Raw genomic sequence first — 24,793 nt, 5'->3', positions numbered from 1 at the left:
GTATTTTTCTTTCTCTTTCTGGCTTATCTCACTAAGCATGATCTTTTCCAGCTCCATCCAAGTTGCTGCAAAAGACATATGTTTCTCTTTTTTGGTTGTTGAGTAATATTCCATTGCATATATGTACCACATTTTTTTTATTCAGTCATCTACTTTTGGGCATTTGGGTTGCTTCCATGTTTTTCCAATTGTAAATAAAGCAGCAATAAACATGGGCCACCCCGCATTTTTGATCCCATTCCTGGCTTCACCCAAGTAAAATGTCTCTGGTATATAGTTGTTAATTACTGTTATTATTTTCTCGCCTGGTCCTTTATACTCCTGCTATGAGTGAAACCATTCAGTATTTTTCCTTTTCTTTCTGGCTTATTCACTAAGCATGATTCCTTCCAGCTCCATCCATATTGCTGCAAAAGGCATGTATTTATCTTTTTTTTTGTTTGTTTGCTGAGTAATATTCCACTGTGCATATGTACCACATCTTTTTTTATTTTTTAAAGATTTTATTTATTTATGCATACAGAACTGTAGTACAGGTCAGAGGTGTAGGGGTAGTGAGAGGATTCACCAGAGACAGAGTGGGGGGCAGAGCAGGCCTACTGACAAGCACACGGCTGAGGGGAATAGTGGGCAGGTCAGGAGAGGGGTGTGGCGCCATGTCGTCACTTCCGGGGCAGGGATTGGGCTCATGCTGAAGTGGCTTTAGCTTCTTAGTGCTGTGCTTTAACCCGCTGTGCCACCAGGGAGGGCCAGTACCATATCTTTTTAATCCAGTCATCTACTTTTGGGCATTTTGGTTGTTTCCACGTCTTTCCTATTGTAAATAAAGTAGCAGTAAACATGGGGGTACAGATGTCCTTTTGAATCAGTGTTTTTGTGTCTGAAATGCCATTTTTAAAAATCAAGTTTAGTTTTGTTGTTAATACACAGAATACTTTAGTGCTGTCTTTTTGGGAAAGTGCCTGAGTCACTAATGGGTCTCTGAAATTGGATTGATGTGGAGGAGATAAATGTTTTTCTTACATTTCTGAGACACTTCCTCTTGGCTTCTCAGGAGGAGGGATTCCTTGATGTTGACACACATTAGCCACCTTGGCACTGATGCCTTGGGGGTGGGGGGAAAGGTACAATTCATTTTTATGTCCTCATGTTTCTCACTACCTTCAGGCTCGAGTCTCTTAACCCAGAGAGACCTGTGGAGCCCCTGGGACCAGTATGTCAGGCAATCTGGACTCCAATATCACTACTGAAGTGGCATCCTTTAAAAGGCAGTCCTTCCTTTTTTAGATTTGAATTTTCAGATGGAAAATTCTATCATTTTTGTTTTATTTTCTGAATGTAAGGGTTGGCTTATGGAAATTTGTCAAACAACATGCTAAAAATGAAATATCAGCTCTCACTCTGAACTTATCCTGTGCACAGCATCAAATGACGGTGATTTTCTGTTTTTGTTAGTCTGTTGAGAAGTAGCTAAAGTTACTGTTACTGGTAATAGTTTTCTGCCTCTGTCTTGTCTGAAGTATCATAATTGCTTGTGGAAAGTATATTTCATAAGGGTCAGTCCAGGTTGACTTGGGAAAGGTTCTGTTTTTTTTTTTTTTTTCAGGAACGAGATATATTAAGCAGTATGCTTATATAATTTCAGCATATTACTTGATATTACACAGCCAGTTTAAATAAAGCAGATATTATACACTTCAAATTACAATAATATTTGGTGGAAAGGAGGTGGTGGATATAAAAGCAAACACAAAATATATTGCAACAGATAGAAAACAAAGGAAATGGCAGTGAATCATAACATACAACAAATGACAGATGTAAGCCCACACACCTCTGCTGCAAAAAAGAGTCTAAATTGGATAAACATATTTAGACACTCTCCAAATGGATCTAAAATAGGATCTAAGCTCTGTGTTGTGTTTATGAGATATGGTTGAAAGACTGAGAAGAGGAGGATGGATGGTGGGGGTAGATGAATTCATTTTTGGATATTTGCATATGAGATGTTGTGAGATGTGTAAGTGGAAGTATAATATATTCAGATAGATATGCAGATCTAGTTGCAGGAAGCATCATTATTGGATGTATTACTTTATGAGTCTTTTTCATGCAGATGGCAGTATGTGTAATTGTCTAGGAGAAGAAAGACAAGGTAGTCCAATAACTACTGAGCAGAAAATCATCAAGTTTAAGCTAAGAGAGAGAAGGAAAAATCAGGTGAGTGGAGGGGGTGTCTCAGGAAGGTCACTATCGATGGAATACTCTGGCTGAGAGGGGGAGCTGGAGAAGGCTTAGCAATATGGGGGTCAATACAGTTGTTTTAGAGTAGGGATGAAAGAAATTGAAGATTAGGGAGCTCCAGGTTGAATTTGTGAAGAGAACTGAGTAAAACTGATTGTGAGTTAATTCCAGAAATCTTCAATGAATGGGTTATTTCTGCATTTTAGGATGGCGATTCGTGGTGACAGCATAATTCAACCTGTATATTTTACTTTTTAACTGAACAGTTGAGTCAGTAGATATTATTTTTTTGTGGCTAATTCTATATAATAAACTACCCCAAATCAGAGTTTGAAACTATTGCCTCAGAGAGTTTATGGATCATGAATTTGGGTGGAGTATGGCATATTTCTGCGCCATGGCAGCTGAGATCTTAGTTGGGAAGACGTGAAATCTGGGGGTGACTTGATGACTGGGGTGTGGAATCATTTGCAGGTGTTTGAGGTTGATGTTGGGACCTCAGATGGGTCTGAAATATTTATGCCTAGGGCCCCTCTATATGGTTTACAAGTGGTGTAGTTTGGAGGTGCTCACAATGTGGTGGCAAGGTAACCTGAGTAAGTGTCTCAGGAGATAGAGCCTGGAAAGTACCAGTTTCTTAAGACTCAGGCTTGGGAACCAGCACAGATTCACGTCTACCATATTTTATTAGTCAAGCAACCAGAGTCAAAATTCCAGGAGAGGGGGCATACAACTCACTTAAAAAAAAAAAAAAAAAGATTTGTTTATGCATGTAAAGAATGTAAAGACTGGGATACAGGCCAGAGATATGGGGGTAAGAGGATTCACCAGAGATAGAGTAGGGAAGCAGAACAGACAGATTGACTGAAATAAATTGCTGAGGAGAGCAGCAGGAGAGACAGGAGAGGTCTGCTGTGCCATGTGGGTCATCTCCCTGGCTGGGGATTGAACTCTTACTTCAATGGCTGTGCATAGCTGCATAGTTCTGAGACTTAACCCCTTGTGCCATGAGGGAAGCCCCATCTCAGCTTTTGGTGAAAAGAGTGTAAGGAATTTTGGAGCTATGTTTTAAAATTGCCAGAAAGACACAAAGAAAAGCCCAGGATTCAACTTCTCTGCCTAACAAAAGTTAAGGAAATATTTGTATTTGTTGAATAATTGTGAGGAAAGAATAGGTAGAGCCATGTGACAGTGTGACCAAGGGATTATAAGAATAGGCATGTTTAATGTGAAATATTTTTTTTTAAAGATTTATTTATTTGTGCATACAGAACTGGGGTACAGGCCAGAGGCACAGGGGAGGTGAGAGGCTTCACCAGAGACAGAGCAGGGAGCAGAACAGGCAGATGGACGAAGTACACTGCTGAGGGGAGCAGTGGGTGGGTCAAGAGAGGTCTGCCCACCATGTGGTCACCTCCAGGGCAGGCGGGAATCGAACTCATGCGGAAGTGGCTTTAGCTTCTCAGCACTGTGCTTTAACCCGCTGTGCCACCAGGGAGGGCCTAATGTGAAATATTTGATTGTGGTGTTTCTGCTCTGTAAATTTCTTGTATGTGCTTTGGCATAGATAGAAAGACTTCCTCTTCCCACTCTCTCCCTGTATCTGTGCATCTGTATATTTACGTGGTGATGAGAATTTAGGATTAAAAATGAGGGTGAAGAAATTGATGGAACTGCATTGTTAGGTTAGGCATACGAGAAAGGACCAATCTTGAGAAGTGAAGTGCAGATGAGAACAAGAGTTCTATAGAATCAGGAACCCAAATCTAGCTCCGCACCCCCCCAGATCCTAAGCCTCAGGAATGTGTAGCTGTCTTGAATAGGGTGTAAGATGGGGGTTTGGACTGACTTCTGCATTGTAGGAGGGATGAATGATAGCAAAGAAGGTGGAATGTCAGGTAGCAGAAGTCTCAGAGGAAAATGTCCTACAGCAGAAATCCTAGGAGCGATTCATTAAAATCTGTATTTTGGAGCAGGGAAGATATTAAACTCCCTCTCACTCTCCATCTTTGCTAAGAAGGTCTGAGAATAAACACTCTGATGAAGAAGTAGAGGTGAGCACCCTCCATGGAGCACCACATTCTGGTTGATGGGGTTGAGGGAAGAGAACGCAGGGAACTTTGGGGAAGGAAGTGGGTTACTAGGGATACCCGACAGTGCAATGAATGGTCTGGGAGAGAAAGGTAAGGGGTTGTGTGACTTACCAGAGATGGCCAGTTTGAGGGTGAAAGTATCAGAAGGAATTCTAGAGGGGATTATAGTTTGAGCAGTGACCAAACAAAACCAGGCTATGAGACAAAGCAGATTAGTCCAGTACTTTCTTAGAATGTTGGTTGGTGGGTGTTAGCCCAGACTTCTGCTCTCATCTGGAGTTGGGGCTCCACAGTGGAGTTGGGGGTGGGTGGAGGAACACACAGCCGTTACTCCTGTGACCCAGAGCCAGGACGCTGTGTGACTCTAGCACCTTGCTGTAAGCTGCTGGGTGGTGGTCACTCTCAGGAGCCCTTGTGGTGGTTGGGGGAACTCAGTTCGAAATCTTTTAAAATGAAGTGACTTGGAGTGTTAGGGAGATAGCGGAAGCTATATCATGTCTGTGTGTTCTTCCTTGTGATAGCTGGGTTTATTTTGGTGACTAACTAGATTTTATTCATCGACATGACATGCTCTCAGAATATAAAGACAAGCTCTTGTGAGCTTCAGTATGTGCCATGGTATTAGTCAACGCATTTTAGTCTCTAAATAAATGGCAAATTGCGGGCCGAGGGATGAATCTGGCCATGCCCACTCATCTTTGTATTGTCTGTGGGGCAGAATAGTTGCCACAGAGACTATAACACATGAAGTCGAGCAGTTTGCTCTAGTTTCTGGTGTCCTCCTTTCTACCGGATAAACACAAGCAGAATCTCTGTGTATTTCTCTCTTGTGTGAATGAGATACAGAATTCTTTCAGCCTTTGCCTAGAGAATGGGCCTCCTGCCCTCTTGACTTCCAAAATCCAACCTGCCTTTCACATCTTGATTATTTTATAGTTCTAAGAGGATGCTGGTAAATTCCCTGAGTTCTCACAATCATCTACCCTTCTACGCTTTAGTGCACTCAGTATTAAGAGAGAAAATAAAATACAGCGGTCTTCCTATCTCAAGTCTGTTTTGTGGGAATAAATTCTATTAAACTAATAGCATGTTATACCGCTATTAAGCATCTTCCTGACAATGTAGAAATCTGCTCCTGCTTGTCCCACCCCAGCACCCCAATGAGCATTACATGAGACCCCAAGTGCTTTGCCTCTCCCTTGTCAGTTTGGACTCTTTGTGTGCAGTGCCGTGGGCGTCGGCTGTCCGTCTGCAGTGGTGTGTATTGTTCTGTCGTCAGCTTTTGCTTCCAGGCATCCATCACATAACCTGCTTTGGCTGCCTGGTTCACTCAGACCAAACCACACTCAAACTCACACAGTGGTTGGAGCGGGATTGACAAGCCCTGAGTTCCTGATGCTGTCAAACCATCAGCATATGTTTTGTGGCGACAGTGATTGTTCAGATATGGGAGCATAAGCCTCGGGGCTTAGTACATAATGTGTAGAAAAGCCTGCTGAGCCTTCTAGGAGAGAGAACCTTTCTCCTCCGAGTGTGCGGACTGAATCAGAGCAGTCATTTCTCTACTTGAGGCTGGAGTTTCTGGGATGCTCATGTTGGAGTGACCAACAGCAAAGCCAAGTCTAAGGCAGATGGAGTGGAACAACAGAGGGGAGGGAAGCTGGTCTCAACAGCAATTGTATCTAATTATATTTAATTCTGAACAAATTCAATCCCTTATGGTTTTTCCCAGTTTGAGTGGGATTTTTACTCATGAGCCTCTAAGTGACACAGTTTGCTTTTATGTATGTTAAACAAACATGGTGGCAGTGGGGATTCCCTAGAACAGAAGTGGTTAGCTGTCAAGTTATTGAGTTTATTTTGATCTGTTGTTTATTTCTAGATATACAGAGAAGCTCTCAAGATTGGATTGGGACAGTTTTGAGTGTTAGTCACCATCTGTACCCAAAACCACTCTGCCTGCCAGCCCACAGTTTCTGTCAGGCTTAATGGACTTGGCTTTTCCACACTCAAGGATTTCAGGTTCCTGAGAACCTTGTATATCACTTGTTGCTCAATCCATCCTCTCCTGCTGCTCCCTCACAGAAGTTTTAGCTTAGACACTTTGACTGTGAGAAACATAAACTAATTTGGTCTAATAAAAAAGTGATTAAAAGCCTTTAGGTGCAGCTCATGAAACCCCAAAGTATGGGAAGTAATTGGACCTCAGAAAAGGAGGTTAGTCTTTTTCTGTAATTATATAGTTCCAACGAATGTCTGAGAGCATTGAAGGTTTTCCCCTTCTTTTTCTTCTCCCCACACTCTGGTTTTTGTCTCCATGGTGAGATAGCATGGGTACTTCACTCCTAAATTATATATAAAATAGCTCTGACAGAGAACAGACTAGACTTTGTCTGTGCTCCAATTTTAAATTCTCAGATGAAACAATCTGGTTGGTTCTGTTTGAGTCACATTTTCAACTGCAATTCAGAGACTCTGGTCACATGACACACACGTGCTGTCAAGGTCTCCTGTTGAGCTTTCAAGAGAGCAATTCTCAAAAGAAATAGGGGTTATTATGAGGTGGGCCAGTCTCACAGAAATTGTGATGGCTTGGTCATGTTTGTCTGACTCCATTTGTGGTTGAGAGTTTTCTCTTTTCCCACCCCAATCCCCATCCCCATCCCAGCAAGGTTTTTAGCCCACATTTGCATACATTAGTGGTTGCAAATTGATTTAAATGTAATACTTGTGCTTAATTGCTGAGATTCTGTTTCAGCCCAGCGTGGAGGTGCTCTGCCACATTATTAGAGAAATGATGCCGGTCATTGGCTCTTGAGATCATCTCTTAGGTGTGTTGGGTAACAAATAGTAGGACAATTTGGAGCCTTTTTTCCCCTCAGCAGTGTATTTCAGTAGATGCCCCTGTTCTGCTCCCCACTCTGTGTCTGGTGAATCCTCTCACTCCCTGCACCTCTGGCCTGTACCCCAGTTCTTGTATGCATAAATAAATAAATCTTACAAAAAGTAAAACCAAGGGGGTGTGATTACATTTCATTCATTTAATCCTTCAAGTAGTCTTGAGGATCATCCTGCTGCTGCTTCAGGTACATCTGCGTTAACACCTGTGTCTAGGCCTTCTGTCTCCAAGCCTGTCGCCACGTCACAGATCCTCAAATCTTAAGCCATGGTTTCAAGAGAAAACGTTCTGTTTAGCATACCATTTCTCTGCTTCATGGACATAAATAAAGTATGTACTTTCACATTAGAAATACTTGTTACTGGTTGTAAAAGGCAAGCTTGTAGTGTTTTGTGTGAACATTAATCAGCCATGTCTGGAAATCAATCCTGAGCACTTTATCAGCTGAAGGCTCACCGATATGGCTTATATGTCTGAGCGACAGCATCACTGTTCTCCCTGTGCATATTCTATTGGCACTGTTTGTCTGCATTTTCAGATGACCAAATGGTACTTTTTTTTTATTAACTGAATCCAGAACCATGGAAACTTGCAAATAGGTGAAACACTATACTCTTTCTGAATTTTTTCTTTCAAAATTTAATAGCTGATATTAATGTATGCTTTCATAGAGCAATGTCAGTACTCCGTAAGCAAAAAGGATGCATCTAGAAATTACAATGATGCATTATTATACAAGGACTCTTTGTAAAACTATAAATAGAGTATCAACTCCTATTTCTGATGGGTTATCGAATAAGTTTCTAATGTCCTCAGCAATATGCTCATCCGGGGTCTATAATTAAAACTGCATAATTAATTTTAACCTAGCCTAGTGCCTTCTGGGGTTTCTTACAAAATGTCATGCAGGTAAGGAGACAGGGCAGCTAAGAGTGCAGGAGGACAGGCGGCTTGCCCTGGGCACGATGCTAGTTCTATGCAATACACTAGGAAATGTGGCTAGCTGGCCCTTACCCTGTCCAAGCTTCCAGACTTGGGAAGAAAACCAGAAATTAAAGAGTCCACTCCGAACACAACAGAAAATGTTCAGGATGGCAGCAGGATGCAGAGTGGCAGTCTGATCTTTTAGAAGCCCTCCCTGTCAGAGTTGGCAGAGCATAGAAGGGAATATGCTTTAAAGCTGGCAAACAGGTTTGAGCGCAGCAGTGAGTTGAACTGACTTTACAATTATTCCTTATAATTAATAGGACTTCAAATGCTATGAGATTGCTCAGGTAGTTGCTGTCTAGTTGAGTTGAGAATATAACCTGAGGGATGAGGACAGGCTTCTAGAATGTGACTGCCTACCCTGGACTGCTGGTCTCTTCCTCCTTCAGACCCTCGCAGGATGTCACTCTCTTCTGCCCCACTCTTGCCCTGCCATTTTTCCTTCTACCTCACTGACTACTTCTGAGGAACCCTTTTGAGGGATTCCTCTCCTTCTCCAGTTCATATCTCCAGGCCTTTCTCTTGCCCACTCCCTCAGTGCTGACAGCCCGGGATGAGTCAGTCAAGACTGTGTCTGTGTCACTGTCATCTCAGTAACATGCACGTGAGTTTGGAGAAGGTAGCAGCTCCGAGGAAATTCTGGGGTAGGGATCATGGTCTGCTCAACTCCTGACATGTCCAGTGCCATTGTCTGATTCTTGCTAGATTCAGGGACTTATGGGTACCTGGAAGAAGGAATACATTTAACTCAAGCTCCCTTTACCATAATAACATTTCAAAAATTCCTATCAGTTTCAGAATATATGACAGGAAAGAATGCTCAGAGAACAGAAGGAGCAAACTCCCCATTATATTTTTCCTGTTCTGAATTCCAAGTCCTTTTTATTTTATGGCATGTAGCCTCATTCTAGTGAACCTGAAATCTATCTTGAGCTCATTGTGTTGGTTCCAAGGGCCTTTTCCTTTGTCAAGCATCAGTAAAGCTGAGATTGCTGCAAATGTCAAACTCCTCTAAGAGGATATAGGGAGTGGAAGAAGTTAGAAACACCAAGAAGAAGTGTGCTATCCACTAGCAGTCCTATTTGAAAAGCCTTTTTTTTTTTTTTTAAGATTTATTTATTTATTCATGAACTGGGGTACAGGCCAGAGATGCGGAGGGTGAGAGGATTCACCAGGAACAGAGTGGGAAGCAGAATAGGCAGATCCACAAAGTACACTGCTGAGGGGAGCAGCGGGCGGGTGAGGAGAGGTCTGCCATGCCATTTGGATCTCCTCCGGGGCAGGCGGGGATCGAACTCATGCGGAAGTGGCTTAAGCTTCTTAGTGCAGTGCTTTAACCCGCTGCGTCACCAGGGAGGGCCCTGAAAAGCCTTTTTTACTACAAAAATAAAGCACAGGTTCAGAAAACCCTTGGATTTCTGCTTATTTGATTGGTTGCACTTCATTGCAGTTACTATTACTGAATCTCAGATTGTCCCATGTCTGACCAGTAGAAACTTTCTAGAGTTGGCTTCCTTTGTGGACTAAATTGTGTTCTCCCAAATTTCATGAGTTGAGGCTCTAATTCCTATTGTGACATTATGTGGCGATGGGCCTTTAAGGAGATAATTCAGTTTCAGTGTGATCATGAGAATGGGCTGTAAGCTTACAGACACTGTTGTATTGTGTGTGTAAGAGTAAGGAAACCTGGAATGCAGAGGAAAGGCAGCCATATGCAAGCCCAGAAGAGACCTTAAGTGAAGCCAGATCTGCTGGCACCTTGATCTTAGACTTCTGCCTCCAGAATTGTGAGAAAATAAATTTCTGTTTTATAAGGCCACTCTATGATATTTTCTTATGGCAGCTTTTTTTGATGTCCTGATCACCAGGACATCAATGGATGATGGGAGTTTTCCCATACACTACCACGGAATTCTTCACATGCCAGTTGGGTGTCCTACAAGTCAACTCAATTCTGACACTTCTACTCAGAGATAGCATGAAATTCCATAGGTTAAGGGTTGAGATGTACAGACATTTTCTCCTTCTCCACTACCTCACCCCTGCCCCCTTAGATGCCATCACAACCTGTTGATTCTTGTTCTATAAATCAGAGGTTCCAGATCCCTTCTTTGTGTTGAATTATTTTGCTAGACTGACTAACAGAACTTAGAGAAACACTTCACTTACTAGATTACAAGTTTATTATAAAAGGTTTTAATTTAGCAAGAGTCAAATTGAAGACATGCATAGGATACAGGTAACTTGGAGAGGAAATAGAACTGCCATGACCCGCCTTCCTGTTTTCCAGAAACTCTGTGTGCTCACCCAAATGGAAGTGCTACACACACACTGCTCTTGGGATTATTTTTTAAAATACTTATTATTATTATTTTTTTTATAGAAGAGCTAGGGTGTAGACCAGAGGTGTGCATAGAGGAAGAGTTTGAGAGAATTCACTGGAGACAGAGTGGGGAGCAGAATAGGTGAATCTACTGAATTACACTGCATAGGAGAGCAGTGGAGGAGACAGGAGAGGTCTGCTGCCCTATGTGGGTCAGCAACCTGGCTGGGGATCAAACTCTGGCCTTAGAGGAGATAGCACTGAGTCTTAAGCTCTAGGTCACCAGGGAGGCCCCTGCCCTTGGGATTTTTATGGAGCTTTCAGTATATAGGCATGATGATTAATTCATTGACCACTGATGATTGATTTAACCTCCAGCCTCTTTTCACCAGTGGTGAAGGAAGTGTGTGTGTGTGTTGTGTGTGTGTGTGTGTGTGTTGGGGGAGGGAGTGTCCTACTTCCAGTCACAAAGTTGGTCCCTCTGGCAACTGACCCCCATCCTTAGGTAACTTAAGGGTATTCCCAAAGTTGCTTAACATAACAAGACACAATTTTACATTTAGCACTTAGCAAATTGCAAGAATTTTAGGAGCTCAGTGCCAGAAAAGGGGATAAAGGTGAAACTTGCTTTGTTATTGAAAAATCACTGTAAGGGGCCCTCCCTGGCGGAGCAGTAGGTTAAAGCACTGCACTAAAAAGCTAAAGCCACTTCAGCATGAGTTCAATCCTTGCCCAGGCGGTGACCCACATGGCGCGGCAGACTTCTCCTGACCTGCCCGCTGCTCCCCTCAGCAGTGTACTTTGTCAGTCAGCCTGTTCTGCTCCCCACTCTGTCACTGGCAAATCCTCTCATCCCCATACCTCTGGCCTATTACCCCATTCTGTATGCATAAATAAATACATCTTAAAAAAAAAAAGAAAAATCACTGTAACACCAGGTTAATAACGCCCATGTAGGGTCAGGCACCAGCCAAACATGGGCACAGGGGAGGAGAGGTTGTCCCAAGCAGACACAGATATTCAGGAGTGATAACCTCATGACTTCTGTCACCACCTGGGTAGAAAAATAAGTTCCAGGTTCTTGTCAAAATTTTCCACCTGTATATTTCTGGGGCAGAAACGTAGGTGGGGGTACCTAGGCCTCTTACCTCCTCCCCTTACCCTTCCCTCAGCACGAGTTCTCTGACCTCAACCCTCTCTGGGGTCAGTGAGCCTCACCTGAAAGCGCAGAAATAAACCTACTTTTGGTTTTACTGGCCTTGCTGTCTCTGCGTCCTCCCTACTGTGCTGGACCTTTCAGGCCTGAGTCCTTTTTTGTGACCCACTTCATTATTTGATAGCTGCGTTGCCATCAGGTGGACAAGATGTTGACACTATGTTACAGGATAGAGAGAGAGGGACACCCGGGAAGCCCCAAACCTGCCTGCTCTAAGTGGGTTCTGCCATCTGCTGCATCAAGACAAAACATATAAAACTTTAATGAAAAGAGACTTTAATACAGTGAGTATACAATACAGAAGACAAAGAATGTAGTGTCTAAATTAAACACCTGAAGCTACCCATCCCCTCGCGGGCAAAAGTCCACCCAAAAGGGTTTGGTCCAAAGCAAGGCCTGAAAGCTGCCACAAGACTAAAGCACGTTCTGGCCAGGAACCATGGGAAAGGGTCAGAAATGGCCAGACAAGTCTGGGAGGAAAAGAGCAACATCAAAGTCAATATGAACACTGCCATAGTCAGCTCCCTACAGGTCTCTCACCCATATCTGCCTTAACTAGTCCAGGGTCAGGAAACAAGCCCGGTTTCTTCATCACATGCTTGCTGCTTCATGGGGCTTCCTCAGGTCTCCTTCTGGCTCTCCATCCTGCTTCCTTCTTTTTTTCTTCTCTTCTGATTCCTTCTCTTCTCTCCTTTTTCTGCTCAGCTCCACCCTCCTTCTGGGTGGGGCACGGAACTTGGAACTTCCCCTGTTACAACTAGTCTGCCTCCTGCTTTACTTGCCCCAGCCCCTGAATGAGGCATTCCTTCGAGAAGCTCTAATTGGGTCCTGGGGCAGGAGGGAGGGCCTTTGCCACTGCTAAGGCATTGTTCTCAGTGAGCTTTACAGGAAAAGTCTTCATTTCAGTGACACTTGTAGTTTGCAGTTTTCCGTAACCTCTTTACAGCTGTGTCTGCTCTCTTCCATACCAAACTACCCTTTTTTCCCCCAGGATACAGGGTAGAGTTGGAGAATAGAATTAGAATATTTATTACTTACTTTTTTCATCTCCTGTTGCAACCACATGATTTTGGTATAACAGAATGTGGCTATCGGAATTTGACTTGTTTTCTCCTTCAGGGTGTTATGTTATTAACAATATCTGTTGTTATTGTCTTTCTAATCTTTACAGTTAAAAAAGTTTTATTACTTTTGTTCTTTTTGTTTTTTCAGTTTTCTATCTTCTCTTTCTCTCGAGGCTTCACTTTTGTGTGCTTTGCTCCGGTGTTCCTTGTAGCTTGGTCTTCATTTCATTGTCTTTTCCTTTCATCTTTAATTCTTTCCTGACTATAGTCAGCTCTTGTCTGCGTTTTCCTGATTCTGATTTGTGTTCTTTTATGTGTTGTGTCATTGTTTTTAGGTGGCTGTAAAATAGTATGGTTCAAGTTTTGGTCTGTTTTCTTCTTTCTGGGGCCCTGTGTTTTTGATGTGCTGTCTTTGTCTGCGAAAATGTTACTCTGTTCCTTTCTCTCTTTTTTGTTACAATAACTCTGTATGAGATTTGACCTCAATATTTTCCGTGGTCCAATCTATGTGAAGTTACTCTTCCCCCCCTCAACATTTAGATTGAGAAGGGCTACAGAATAGCTTTTCTAACTGTCTAGAGAATAGCTACAGAATAGCTTTTCTAACTTCCTCTTCTGTTGTTTCTGAGTAGTGTTTAAAAATATAGCTGCTTGTGTTTTGAATTTCCTGGACTATTTCCCTTCCCACTTAGGTCTCAACTTTCTCTTTCTATGCCTTTTGGAGCCCTCTCCTGTTGAATTTTGACGCCACTTCTGGAAGTTTCTCTTCCTGGCTGGTGTCTGCCCTGGGAAGAATCCTGCTGGGTCTGTGTTGAGAGTTGATGGGTCTGAATGTCCCCTGTACATTCATCCCTTTTTACTTTTTATCCTTCACACACAACCAATAGTGGAGGGCGCACTAACCTTTTACTTTCAGCTGCTGCTCTCAAGTTGGTCTGCTGTGTGGCAACTCCTGTTAGCTATTTTGGGGTTCTGCTGTCCTCACGCCCTTCAGAATTTCATTCTTCTACCTCCTGCCCACACTGATACTGCGGAAACCTGTCACTCTAGCTGGTTTTCCTCCACCCCATTTAGAGTTTGAACCTTGTCCCTGAGGTTTGTCTTACTTCTTTGGATGCATTTTGTAATTTTTCCTCTGGTTCTGGTGGGGATTAGGAGGTCATGAAAACTCTGTTTCCGCCACACTTCTAGAGTGCTTCCCAGTGTTGCTATTTTAACATATTAAAAATGCATGAGCAAGCAGGTCGAGGAGTGTAAGAATTTCTTAGGTTGAGCACAGAACCGGAGACTGAACCAGTACTGCTTCTCTGGGCGGGAAATCAAGAAAAGCTCACAATTCGGCTGGGGGGCTGTCTGGGCAAAGAGCCTGCTGCTGCGTTTTTAATTTTGTTTGTTTTCAGCACTTTTCTTTTTGTGGAGCTTGATCTCCCCATTCAGACACACCCCTGCGGCCCCTGAGTCTGTACTGTGTGCTCGTGACTGTTGCATAGTATCTCCGTGATGCTGTATTCTTTGAAGCCAGGCTTTGAAATATTTTTTAAAATGTCTTGTTATCATGTCATAGCTATTTCGGTTCATCTGGCTTCTGGCTTTACTTTGTTATGATGCCTGTTCTGTTTATAATGCAGACTGGGTTTGTGATCAGTAAGTCTGTTACTGTGTCCTCGGTGCTTATGCAGTGAACAAAATGTAAGCCGTTATCCTTTCCCTGAGGATGACGGGCTCATCTTTTCTGCCTTTTGGGTGACGCAGGAAGCGAAGGAACTAGTTTCTTAATGACCAACTCTTTTCCTCCTCCCCTGCAACCCCAAGACTAAGTAACTTCAGTATATTTTGTAGATGATACTGATGAAGATGTTCAGTCAATTAGACGTAACCAGATCTTTGAATTATCGTCTTGATTTGGAGTTTAGCATTATGTCATAGTTAGGAACGTCTAAGATTCTAAGTGAAAGTCGGGCTTAATCAACACAGATCCTCATCAGCCCGAGGAATGTATTTGCTCTAAGTGGTCTAAATTGCTACCCGTGCTTCTTCAGAGTTGCTGTCTCTCCCACACCGTAGCGGACAACAGTCTAGGTAATTTGTGCCATCTTTCTACATATTCTTTTGACTAGTTAAAATTGGGCAAAAAGGCAACCAGCGACTCTATAACTTCTATTTTAACTAGTTTATTTTCAAGGAAAGCTCCTTTGACGCTTCCTAACTTAAAATCTGTTTTCTTGCAACTTACCAAAAGATGATTCCTTTCCAAGCTGAGCTCCAAAGTGGCCGGTGTCATCTGTGGGCATATCTCCCAGAGAGTGAAGGCCATTGCACTCCTGTCTGCAGAGTGATGGGGTCACAGATAGCCTGAATCACCCTGCCTGTTTCCAAACAGTGGCTCCCCATTTTGCAATGTGGTGTGTGATGCTGGGCACTGACAAAACCTCCTCAGTGTCTCCATTCCTCATCTGTGGAGTGTGGTGGAAGGGTCCCTGTCTCAGAGAGCTGCTGTAAGGGTTAGAGGAGACAATCTAGTGACCTCAGCCTTCAGTTCACTGAGTGGAAATGGAGTTTCATGATTTATTACGCTCTGTGCTGGACAGCTGTCATGTGATAATGAACAAAAATTCCTCCATTTCACTGGTAATCACACTGAGGAACATAACACTGCCGTTTTGATGAGTGCAGTACATGGTGTGAAGCACTCTCAGAGCATTTTATAGGGATGGACGCTGGCTGGGAAGTGAAGGACAAGCTCTGTGTGAAGGTTGAGTTAAGACTGAAAGGGCAACAGGTTGATTCAAGTAGGTGACAGTTGAGGTGATGGTGGTTGAGCATGTGCAAGACAGAAGTGTTCCAGGCAGAGAGAAAGCTGTGGAGAAAGGTGTGGTGGCCAGTGGAAAGTTAGTGACCATGGGGAAATGAAATAAAACCAGTGTGTGAAGAGTACAGTGGCCCATGGTCCCCGAAATGAGGACAGCAGTTCAACAGGAAGGCCTGACCGTAATTTGGGGCCTTTAATTAGACCATGTGAAGAAAGGTGATCTAACAAAACAGTCATAGGTGTTTATTCGAATTTTGGGCAGGTATTTTCAGTGGTCCATTTTTATTATTGTTGCTATCAATATTTTTATTCCTTAGCAGTCTTTTCTGTGAAATATGTTTACTTAAAACCTTAATGCTTATTCATGGGTGCTTTGCCCCAATCTCTAGTATTGTTCTCCAAAAACTGATTCCCCAGTTCTTCCATTTAGGAATAATTCTGAGAAGATTGCTTTGTTTTCTTTCCTTCAGGTTACTGTTTGAGGTGAAATTTGCTTTTGTATAGCTCTAGGCAGGTGAAATGGAAAGCAATCGCCAAGAAGTTACCTGCTATGACCCACGACACATATCAATAGTTTATGCTTTTTTGCCTTTATGAAAAAAGCTCAAGCACTGTTGTTACTTGTCTAACTTAGACTAAAACCAGGGTTCTTAGCAATTTTGGTATTTTGGGTTGGCAAGAAACTCAGAGTGATTTCAGATGTTTTGCTAATATCCAGCAACAGCTTTTTGAAATCTCACACCTGTGTGGAAGTAGGAGGCTAAAGGTGACTGGTGTGTGTGTGTGTGTGTGTCTGTGTGCATGCATGCATGTGCTCACATGTGTGACCATGCTCACATGCATATTTTATAGCTTCTGGTCTAAAATCGGTCAGAGGAGATTCCTGGGGGTCTGTGGAGCACCCTGAAGATCAGGGCCATAAGCGTGGAACAGGTCATTACATGAAGTCCTACAGAGACAGATGTCCTGAACTTACAAAACCCCCCCCCAAAATACAGGAGCCTTGGGGTGTTCTGCCCTGCTGTCAGGCCCTGTTCGCGCCCATCCTTTCCCTTCTGGTTCCTGGCACGCCTGCTAGGTAGAAGGTGCTCTCCTCTCCAGGAAGAGATTTGTTAATCATATTAGCAGTATTTTAAACCACCCAGTATCTTTGTATTTGTATCTCTGTCTCTCTATCTACACACACACACACACACACACACACACACAAATATACATGTCACATTTCATGGGTTTTGCATCTTCCCAGTGGTTTTCTGAGAATGTATTAAAACTACAAAGTGCTTTTGTCAGTAAGAATTGTCTCTAGCAAGCTAGATGATGTGTAGGATTTTGGATTTTGGGTTTGGGCCCATGGGGGGGGGGTCTTGATTCCCTTTATATCATTATTCTCTTAATCGCTTATTCCATAAGAAACACAAATGTAATAAGCAGAGAAATCAGGTGAAGTTTTTGTTTAGCCTGTGTTTAATGACAGAATTTCAGGTTTCTTGATTTAGCTCTGCACATATTTCATGCCATGTAATTCACTTTCTGTTATGTAGTCTGTTAGTTAATGGTAATTATTTAACTTAGAGGTCATACTTAATATTTGATTAAAATGTTAATAAGATGTGGGTAAAGAGTTAATGGTTGAGAATATTTTGGGTTAATGGCATTAGATACATCTTCCTGTGGTTTCCTATAGGAACTAAGTTCCCCCTAGTAAATTGCTTCCTTCCAGAGGCTAGAGCCCCTTTTGTGTATTGCTGATCCCAGACGTGTAACACTTCATATCACTCAGGGAGCAGGTCATTATTCTGAAAGAATATTACATGTGTTCCAGGACCTGATCTCCAGGTTTGCATATCCAGAAAGCCTACATGTTGCACCAAGAAGATGGAGGAGAGATTCCAGATTGTAGCTCGCCAAGATATGCAGCAGGTGCTGCAAACAGCCAGCTCTCCATTAAAGTCCCTCATATCTCGAAATGCAGCTGCTTTTCAAGGTAAATGTATCATGTATTGTGAAATCTAGTCTTGTTATGTCATCGGTCTATGGCCATGATTGTCTAAACCTGGCTGGGTTTACTTCTTTAGTTTTGCATATTGTTCTGGTAGAAAATGAGGTTTGGTTTTTGTCTGACCTTCAGAACTTGTATCTGAGGCCACTCTCGGGCATATAAATATCTGGACTGGAAAAACTGTTGTATAATGAAATGACCCTTGGGGATATAGACCCTTCTGGGGTTTTTTCCTGATCTCTCAGTATTCTGCTCCATTGCTTTACTGCATTGTGAACAGATACAATTAGATTTAATTAAACTATTCTCTTACATAAAATCTCATGGCTTTTAACTGGGTAATTATATATGTATTTTTTCCTGAAAGGTATTTACTTATATAGAAGGAGCATTGCATCATAACCTTATATAACTTTCAGGTTTGTATCACTAAAAATAATATGTGTGTATTCTGTAAGTCCTGTTTTGAAGAAATATTTGTCTAATTTTCCACCCTGCAGCTTCATGTGGTTTTATAAGAATAACAGTATGATACATCAAAGTTCAGACAAGTCTGGTAAATAGTAAAATAGGAAACATTAATTGGATATTTTTAAGGGTTGGCTATGATCAGAACTCAACCTTAATCCAAACAGTATGTTCAGAAATAAAATTAATGGGTTATAAAATTATAAAGCATACTGGAAAATAGATGATCTTTTTCTTGATTTTAGTCATCTCTTCTATAAAATTCCTTATTACTACAATAAAGTAGCTTAATTTATTTTTCCTTTTACAAAGCATTACTATTCTATTTATGAATAAAGTGAAAATATCTAGATTAAATTGCTTTCCAAACAAATTTATTGCTTTCGTTCAATGCAAAATATAACTTTTTAAGTAAGTATATTAATGCCAATCTATTTAAACTGTGCTTTGTTTACATACATAACTAAATCACAAAGCTGATTAATTTTTAAAACTATACTTAACTAAATAAATACAATAAATCAGGATAAAATTTGAGTTAAAATGTAGATCATGATGAATGGATGTTGTTTTGTAGAAGCCATGGAATGTCAGATTTTAAGATGTTATTAATTTAGTCATTTTAAAGATATCTTAGAAAATAACGTTATTTCTATTATGGAATTTATTCATGTGATGGAGGAGAACATACCCATGTGTCTTTTATGCAAGCTCTGCTTGATTTGAACTGGCTGAACTGAGAGACTTTTTTTTATCACCCACAGAGAATGTTGTCGTGATATTTTTTTCTCAGGAAAGTGATAGTTTATGCAGGGAATGCATTTTAGAGATCAAGAGGCAGTGGGTAGACTCTTTAGAGTAGAGTTGGGGGTGTGGGTGGGATTTGTGGATCATGTATTTGAAAACTTGAGCTGGGTTCACCTTGAAGAAGATGGAAAACATTGACCTGAGTGTGAGAAAATCGCTGATATTTAACTAGGGAAACTCCATTATGATTTTTTTCTCTTATTGTCAAAACCTAATCCCTCCAAAATGAGGATCTGTGGCAGAAGAAGGTGATGACAAATCAAGCCTACTTATCTTTGGGTAGCAGTGTTAACTGTAGCGGAAGAAAGAGCCAGCAGTTACTAATAACACGTAGGTACTCAGTGAATGTTAGTTGAACACTTTCTTCTGTCTTCAGCAGTAGTGTAGTGCTTTTCACATACTCTTGGATAAAGTGATCAAAATAGGGCAAGTCTAGTTAAAAAGATAAAATGGAAATCCTGGAAATTTTAGGCTTTCAAAAATGAGTTTAGGCTGCTGAAAATATATTAGGAAATGCATGAACTGTCTCTGTCCACCAGAGTGTCAGGTAATGTTAGATATACTTTTATTTGCTGTTTATTTAAACATTTCATTATAAAAACGAAAGGTAGAGCCTTTTGTTAAATCACATTTAATAAAATGTGATTTGCTAAAAAAATACTGTTAATTTTCTTCTTTGGTGCTATCAAATTTTACTTAAGGATCATGAGGAAGCAAGATAAGTTTACAAGGAGTTTTCCTAATGACTAACTTTATTGGAACACAGTCTCTTACAAGAAGAATATCTGCTTTTAATTTAATGAATAGGATAAGTAGTTTTAGTCTCACCTCCATAAAACAGCAAGTTTAAATATATATGCTAAAAACAATTTGAGAGATTGCTTTTGCATATAAGTACCTTATCAATAAGTAAAATGCCTTCTCTAGTTTCTGTGCAAGCAGAATATCTGAAAACAATTCAAAGTCTTACTTTTCTGAGAAGCAAGAAGCCAACACCTTGTATTGGGAAACTTTGTCTGCTTGGGAGAAATTTAATGGGACAGTCAATTCATTTCTCCAGTGAGGTAAGCAGGTTTGCTCTGTTTTGATCTTTGGTTGCATTCGTATTTTCTACTTCAACAGAACTCACCTTGTCTGGCATTATGGGCCATAAAAGGCTCTGGAGGAGGCGTAGTGTGGTGTCTTCTCTCATGGTTCATGGGAATCCCACGTTCACATGTGTTTGAACTAACCCTTTGTTTATGGTCTGTGGGGATGGCTGCTGTGGTCTGTGATTTAGCGGGCTCTACATTACAGTGAGGTGAAGGCCTGGAGCTCTGAATTGCTTAGGGAAGAGAAGAAAGTGCTGGCATCTTGGCATCTGGTGCAGGGAGTGGGAAAGTTATGCTGTGCACAGGCCACATTCAGCTCTGGAATTCAGCGCTCAGAGATCCCCACCAGGGTCTGAAAGGGCCTACTGGGGTGTGCTTCCCTTTTAATTTTTTCTTTAAGGCATGTCTTTGCCTTTGTTTCAAATTTTGTAGAAATAAACAAAACAGCCAAACAAAAATCTGTTTTTGGAAAGGCCATAGTTGAGACCTGGGGTTTCACTTTTTCCTCAGGGCAGTCGCTCTGGCAGCATTATATTAGGTACAGGGAACAAGCCGCTGTCTCCTGTCTGTATCTGTCGTCTTCATAATTGCTGGTGCTGTTTGTGGAGAGGAACTCTGGCTTTGTCACCACGCAAATAACTGGTCTTCATTTCCAGGGGCGTAAGAATGTTCATGAATAAAGCAGAGCAGTCCGTGAGAATGTAAGAGTTTATTTTCTTTCAGCTGTTTTACCAGGAGTGTGGCTTTTCCTGCTTTTATACTGCTTTGGAAATAATTTTTAATAAATGTTTTACATTCATTTATACGCTAATGAGTGGAGTGATTCAGGAAGAAGTAAAGTAAGTTGACAGAGGACTGTGTCACTTACTGTAAAAAAGGAACTTGTCCAACTTTCAGATTCATCAGTTTGTTTTGATCTTAAATGAGAGAATATAGTTTAGTTTTTAAAATTTAAAGTACACCAGTTTCAGAATCTCAAAAATGAAAGAATATTTTGGAAAAAGCTATTGTAAACTTGAGTTTTGCTTAAAAATTGGGATGATAAGTTTAAGGGAAAAAAATCTTCCTTGAAAGATATCTTTCCCTATCTTTTTCAATTTCCAATGGCTTACATATTTCTAAAATATATGGTAGTTATAAGTCTTTATTCTGGAATTTTCCCCTTACATATGGCATTTTAAAATGTACATTACTACAATAAACTGGGTGATTAATGATATTTAGAATAGTAAAGATTTAATATATTTGTTTATGATTCTATTCTCCTGGCTAATTAAATTTTTATTCCCTGAGTGTAAGTACTTAAAAGATTGGCAGGTTTTCTGGGTTACGTGTTAGATTTATTAATTTCATAAAAAGTTCCTATTCTCAGTGAAATATAGGGATATATTAAAAATTAAATATCATAATTTATAAAGAAGGCAAATTAAGATTATGAATATACAGGGGATTTTCTACCCTTAAACCAAAAGATATGAGCTGCTGTAAATTGTACAGCAAGTGTATCGTTCCTGCAAAACTAGTGTAAAGTGCTAGACACAAATACACGTGTATACAGTCAAAGAGTGCTTGACTATAATAATGTCTGAGGGCATAAATAGATTTATACAAATATTTATAGTAAGCATGGAGTACATTAATCTTAATTTGTTCACTTTAACTGTTATTTACAGAGGTGGATAATATTTATAATTATTGCTTACAAAAGCATTATGTGGGAGGATAAAGGAATAATGTTATTCCTAACAATGTATCACCTGACCAGAGCTCAGGAGTAAGGAACAGGTAGCCCTAGGCTGGCATTGTTGGAGACATTCATTTCTCTCACTCTCTGGTACCTAGCACAGATACCCACAAGTGCAGCTAAGTGTACACTGAATGAATGCTGCTGAGCAGGGAGATGGATGGCTCTGAAGGAAAATGACAAATGACAGGTTCTCTTCTGCTGTCTCTCCTTCTGCTTTCCTTCCATCTCTCCTTCAGCCTCTTCTTTTCTCCTTCTCTCTCTCTCTCTCTCTCCTCTCTCTCTCTTCCTTTTTCTTTCCTTTTTGTCTCTTTTTGTCCTCTTTTGATGCATTTAAATGTCCATTGAGTGCCCAGTAGAAGCCAAGACTATCAGGCACAGATTGTACAGAGTCCTGAAGTTAACTATTGTATTTTTCTTGGCTCTTTGAGACGTCCAGTATGCCAACATCTTGTTGATTTTATAAACTGAAAAGGAGTATGTTACATTGTTTTTATCGCTGGCATTCTAAATATGATTGCATTCTGCCCCGTTAGTTCCAGGCAGTGCGAGCTTTGGTGTGCTCTCTCATGCACAGTTCTTGGTGCCTTTGTCTTTACTCAGCTGTCCTTTATCTCTGCAATGTTAAAAATCATTTCGTCTGCACCTGTGCCAGCAGGCTGCCATTAGTTACGAAAATGGCTAATCTTGTGATATGAGAGATAAAAATTGCAGGAGCTTATGTTATATTTCACCTAAAAATAAATTTTGCTTTGCATGAAGCATGCTTGATAGTGGGGAAAATATATTAAGTATAGACGAAAGATTAGATTGACTTAACCAATTTCTTTTGTAAATTTAAAGGTAACCTTTTAGTTGTGTTCATTTTGATTGATCATGATAATATTATCTCTTGGTGTAGAAACTTCACCAGGAAAGCATATTAACTTGCTTGTGTTAGATAAATAGTTCTTGATTTTCTGTGAAACACACATTTCATAGAAAGATTTAGGTGAATCTTTTCTGTGTGAGAACTATACATTTATTTTGTAGAAGATGTGTTGTTATTTTATCAGATTGTTTATCATTATGTTACATTTATATTGGTTTAATCTTGTTTTGGCAAAAGTTATCACATGGCGTGTTATATAAACTACCTCAGTGTGGAGTAAAGAATGGGATATATTGGAGATCACAACCAGCTATGTTTGAGATTTATCTCTTCCCCCATCTATCTCTTACTCATCCATACAATTTTGATTCATAAAATATCTCTGCTGTAGATATGCAACATCTGTTCATTTTCCTTTTGATGGACACAGCAATAATTTCAAGACTTATTTTTGCGCATATAACTTGCAGTGCACATTCTTGTTCATCTCTCCCTGGATACATGTTTTCCTAGGGCATACACATGCAATTGCAATTGTGACTTACAGGCTGTGTACACAGCCAGCTTGCTGAGATATTGCTGAGTTGTTACCAAAGGAGCTGAGCCAATTTGAACTCCCGCAAGTGGTGGATGTACTTTGTCACTGTTCCTCCCACTCTCCCGCTCTTGGTTCTGTCATAGTTTTAAAAGATTTTCTGAGGCAATAGATATGAAAAGGTATCTTGTTTTCAAAATGTGTGGTTCCTTGATGATCAGAGAGTTCTTTTTCACAACAGTTCTTTCTTTTTCACAACAGTATAAGGGAACCTTATACTCACTGAAAAATCTTGTGCCATGGCATGAATGTTTTTGTATGTATTTAATTTTTTCCTAGGTACACATATTAGTTGGATTGCCAAGTCTTAAAATTTTAGCTGAAAGCTTATGTTTCTTCTTGCATTCTATGGAATGTTAAGCTTCCTACAACTTTCCTGCACATACCAGTGACTTAGTCACATGGCTGTGCCTGTCTCTGTGTCCTGCTTTCTTCCATGTGCTTTTGTGTCTCTTTTCTAACATATTAATTCAGTATGAACATTTTTTTAAAGATTTATTTATTTATTCATACAGAACTGGGGTACAGGCCAGAGACGTGGAGGGTGAGAGGATTCACCAGGGACAGAGTGGGGAGCAGAACAGGCAGATCGACAAAGTACACTGCTGAGGGGAGCAGTGGACGGGTCAGGAGAGGTCTGCCACGCCATGTGGTCACCTCCAGGGCAGGCGGGAATCAAACTCATGCGGAAGTGGCTTTAGCTTCTTAGTGCAGTGCTTTAACCTGCTGCGCCACTAGGGAGGGCCCATTCAGTATGAACATTTTAATCACCATCTTCATGGACTCACAACATACATGCCCATTAAATTAAGATATATGTATAAAATCAGTTTTATTAGATGGTGATAAAGGAAGTTAAAATAGAAAAATCACACATAATTTCAAATTGAACATTGATTTCTGGGTATGCAAGCATCTGCCAGCTCCCCCCAGTGTCAGTCCATAGAGTTCCTATCCTCACCTTGCTCTCTTTGGTCTGTAGGTCGCTTGCTTTCCTGTATGATGCTTCCTTCTCCTCCCCAGACAGTGAGCTCACGTGTCTTCCAGCTCCTCTCCTTAATGGTAGAGCATGGATATATTAAAGGTCACACAGCTCTGAAGGTGAAATTAAACTGAGGGCTTGTTTTTAGTTTAAAAAATTTATTTTTAAAACTGTTCCTAGCTCTATTGAGATAACTGACATGTAAGACTGTGTAAACTAAGGTGTTCAAAGTGTTGATTTGAAGCATACACTTATATGCATAGTAATATGATCACTGCTATCACTAACACATTCCTTCATCACATCACCTTGTTCCTTTCTTTTGTGGTGAAAACATGGAACATGGACATTCTAGGCAACTTTTAAGTATATAAAGCATTATTATTATTTCTTCTTTTTTTTAAGTTTTATTTGTTGAAGTAGCATTGATTTACTGCACAGTACATACAACCTACAGGTGTATACTATCTCACCATACTTGCCACCAAAGCCCCATAATCGATTCTTCACTGTGCCCCTTTGCCCCTTTGCTCCCACCCTCATGGCACCCCCTTCTGCTAGCCTAGCCATAGTCTGGTGTATTCTCCCCTCTTGCTGT

At 40.8% G+C, this 24,793-nt stretch overlaps 1 protein-coding gene across 1 annotated transcript in view; it reads left to right on the top strand.

Moving 5' to 3' along the window:
• Window positions 1–24,793, top strand: part of GPC5 (glypican 5) — a 1,027,138-nt gene that overhangs the window by 31,247 nt on the left and 971,098 nt on the right. Inside the window, exon 2 of the mRNA XM_004680070.2 lies at window positions 17,461–17,622. Within this exon, the coding sequence (XP_004680127.1) occupies window positions 17,461–17,622 (162 nt within the window). The remainder of the gene's footprint in view (window positions 1–17,460; window positions 17,623–24,793) is intronic.

The sequence above is a fragment of the Condylura cristata genome, unplaced genomic scaffold, assembly GCF_000260355.1.
Source record: "Condylura cristata isolate star-nosed mole 26May11 unplaced genomic scaffold, ConCri1.0 scaffold00010, whole genome shotgun sequence".
In the NCBI taxonomy this organism is placed as follows: Eukaryota; Metazoa; Chordata; class Mammalia; order Eulipotyphla; family Talpidae; genus Condylura; species Condylura cristata.
The sequence above is the reverse complement of the archived record's forward strand: the minus strand, read 5'-3'. Positions and strand labels throughout refer to the sequence as shown.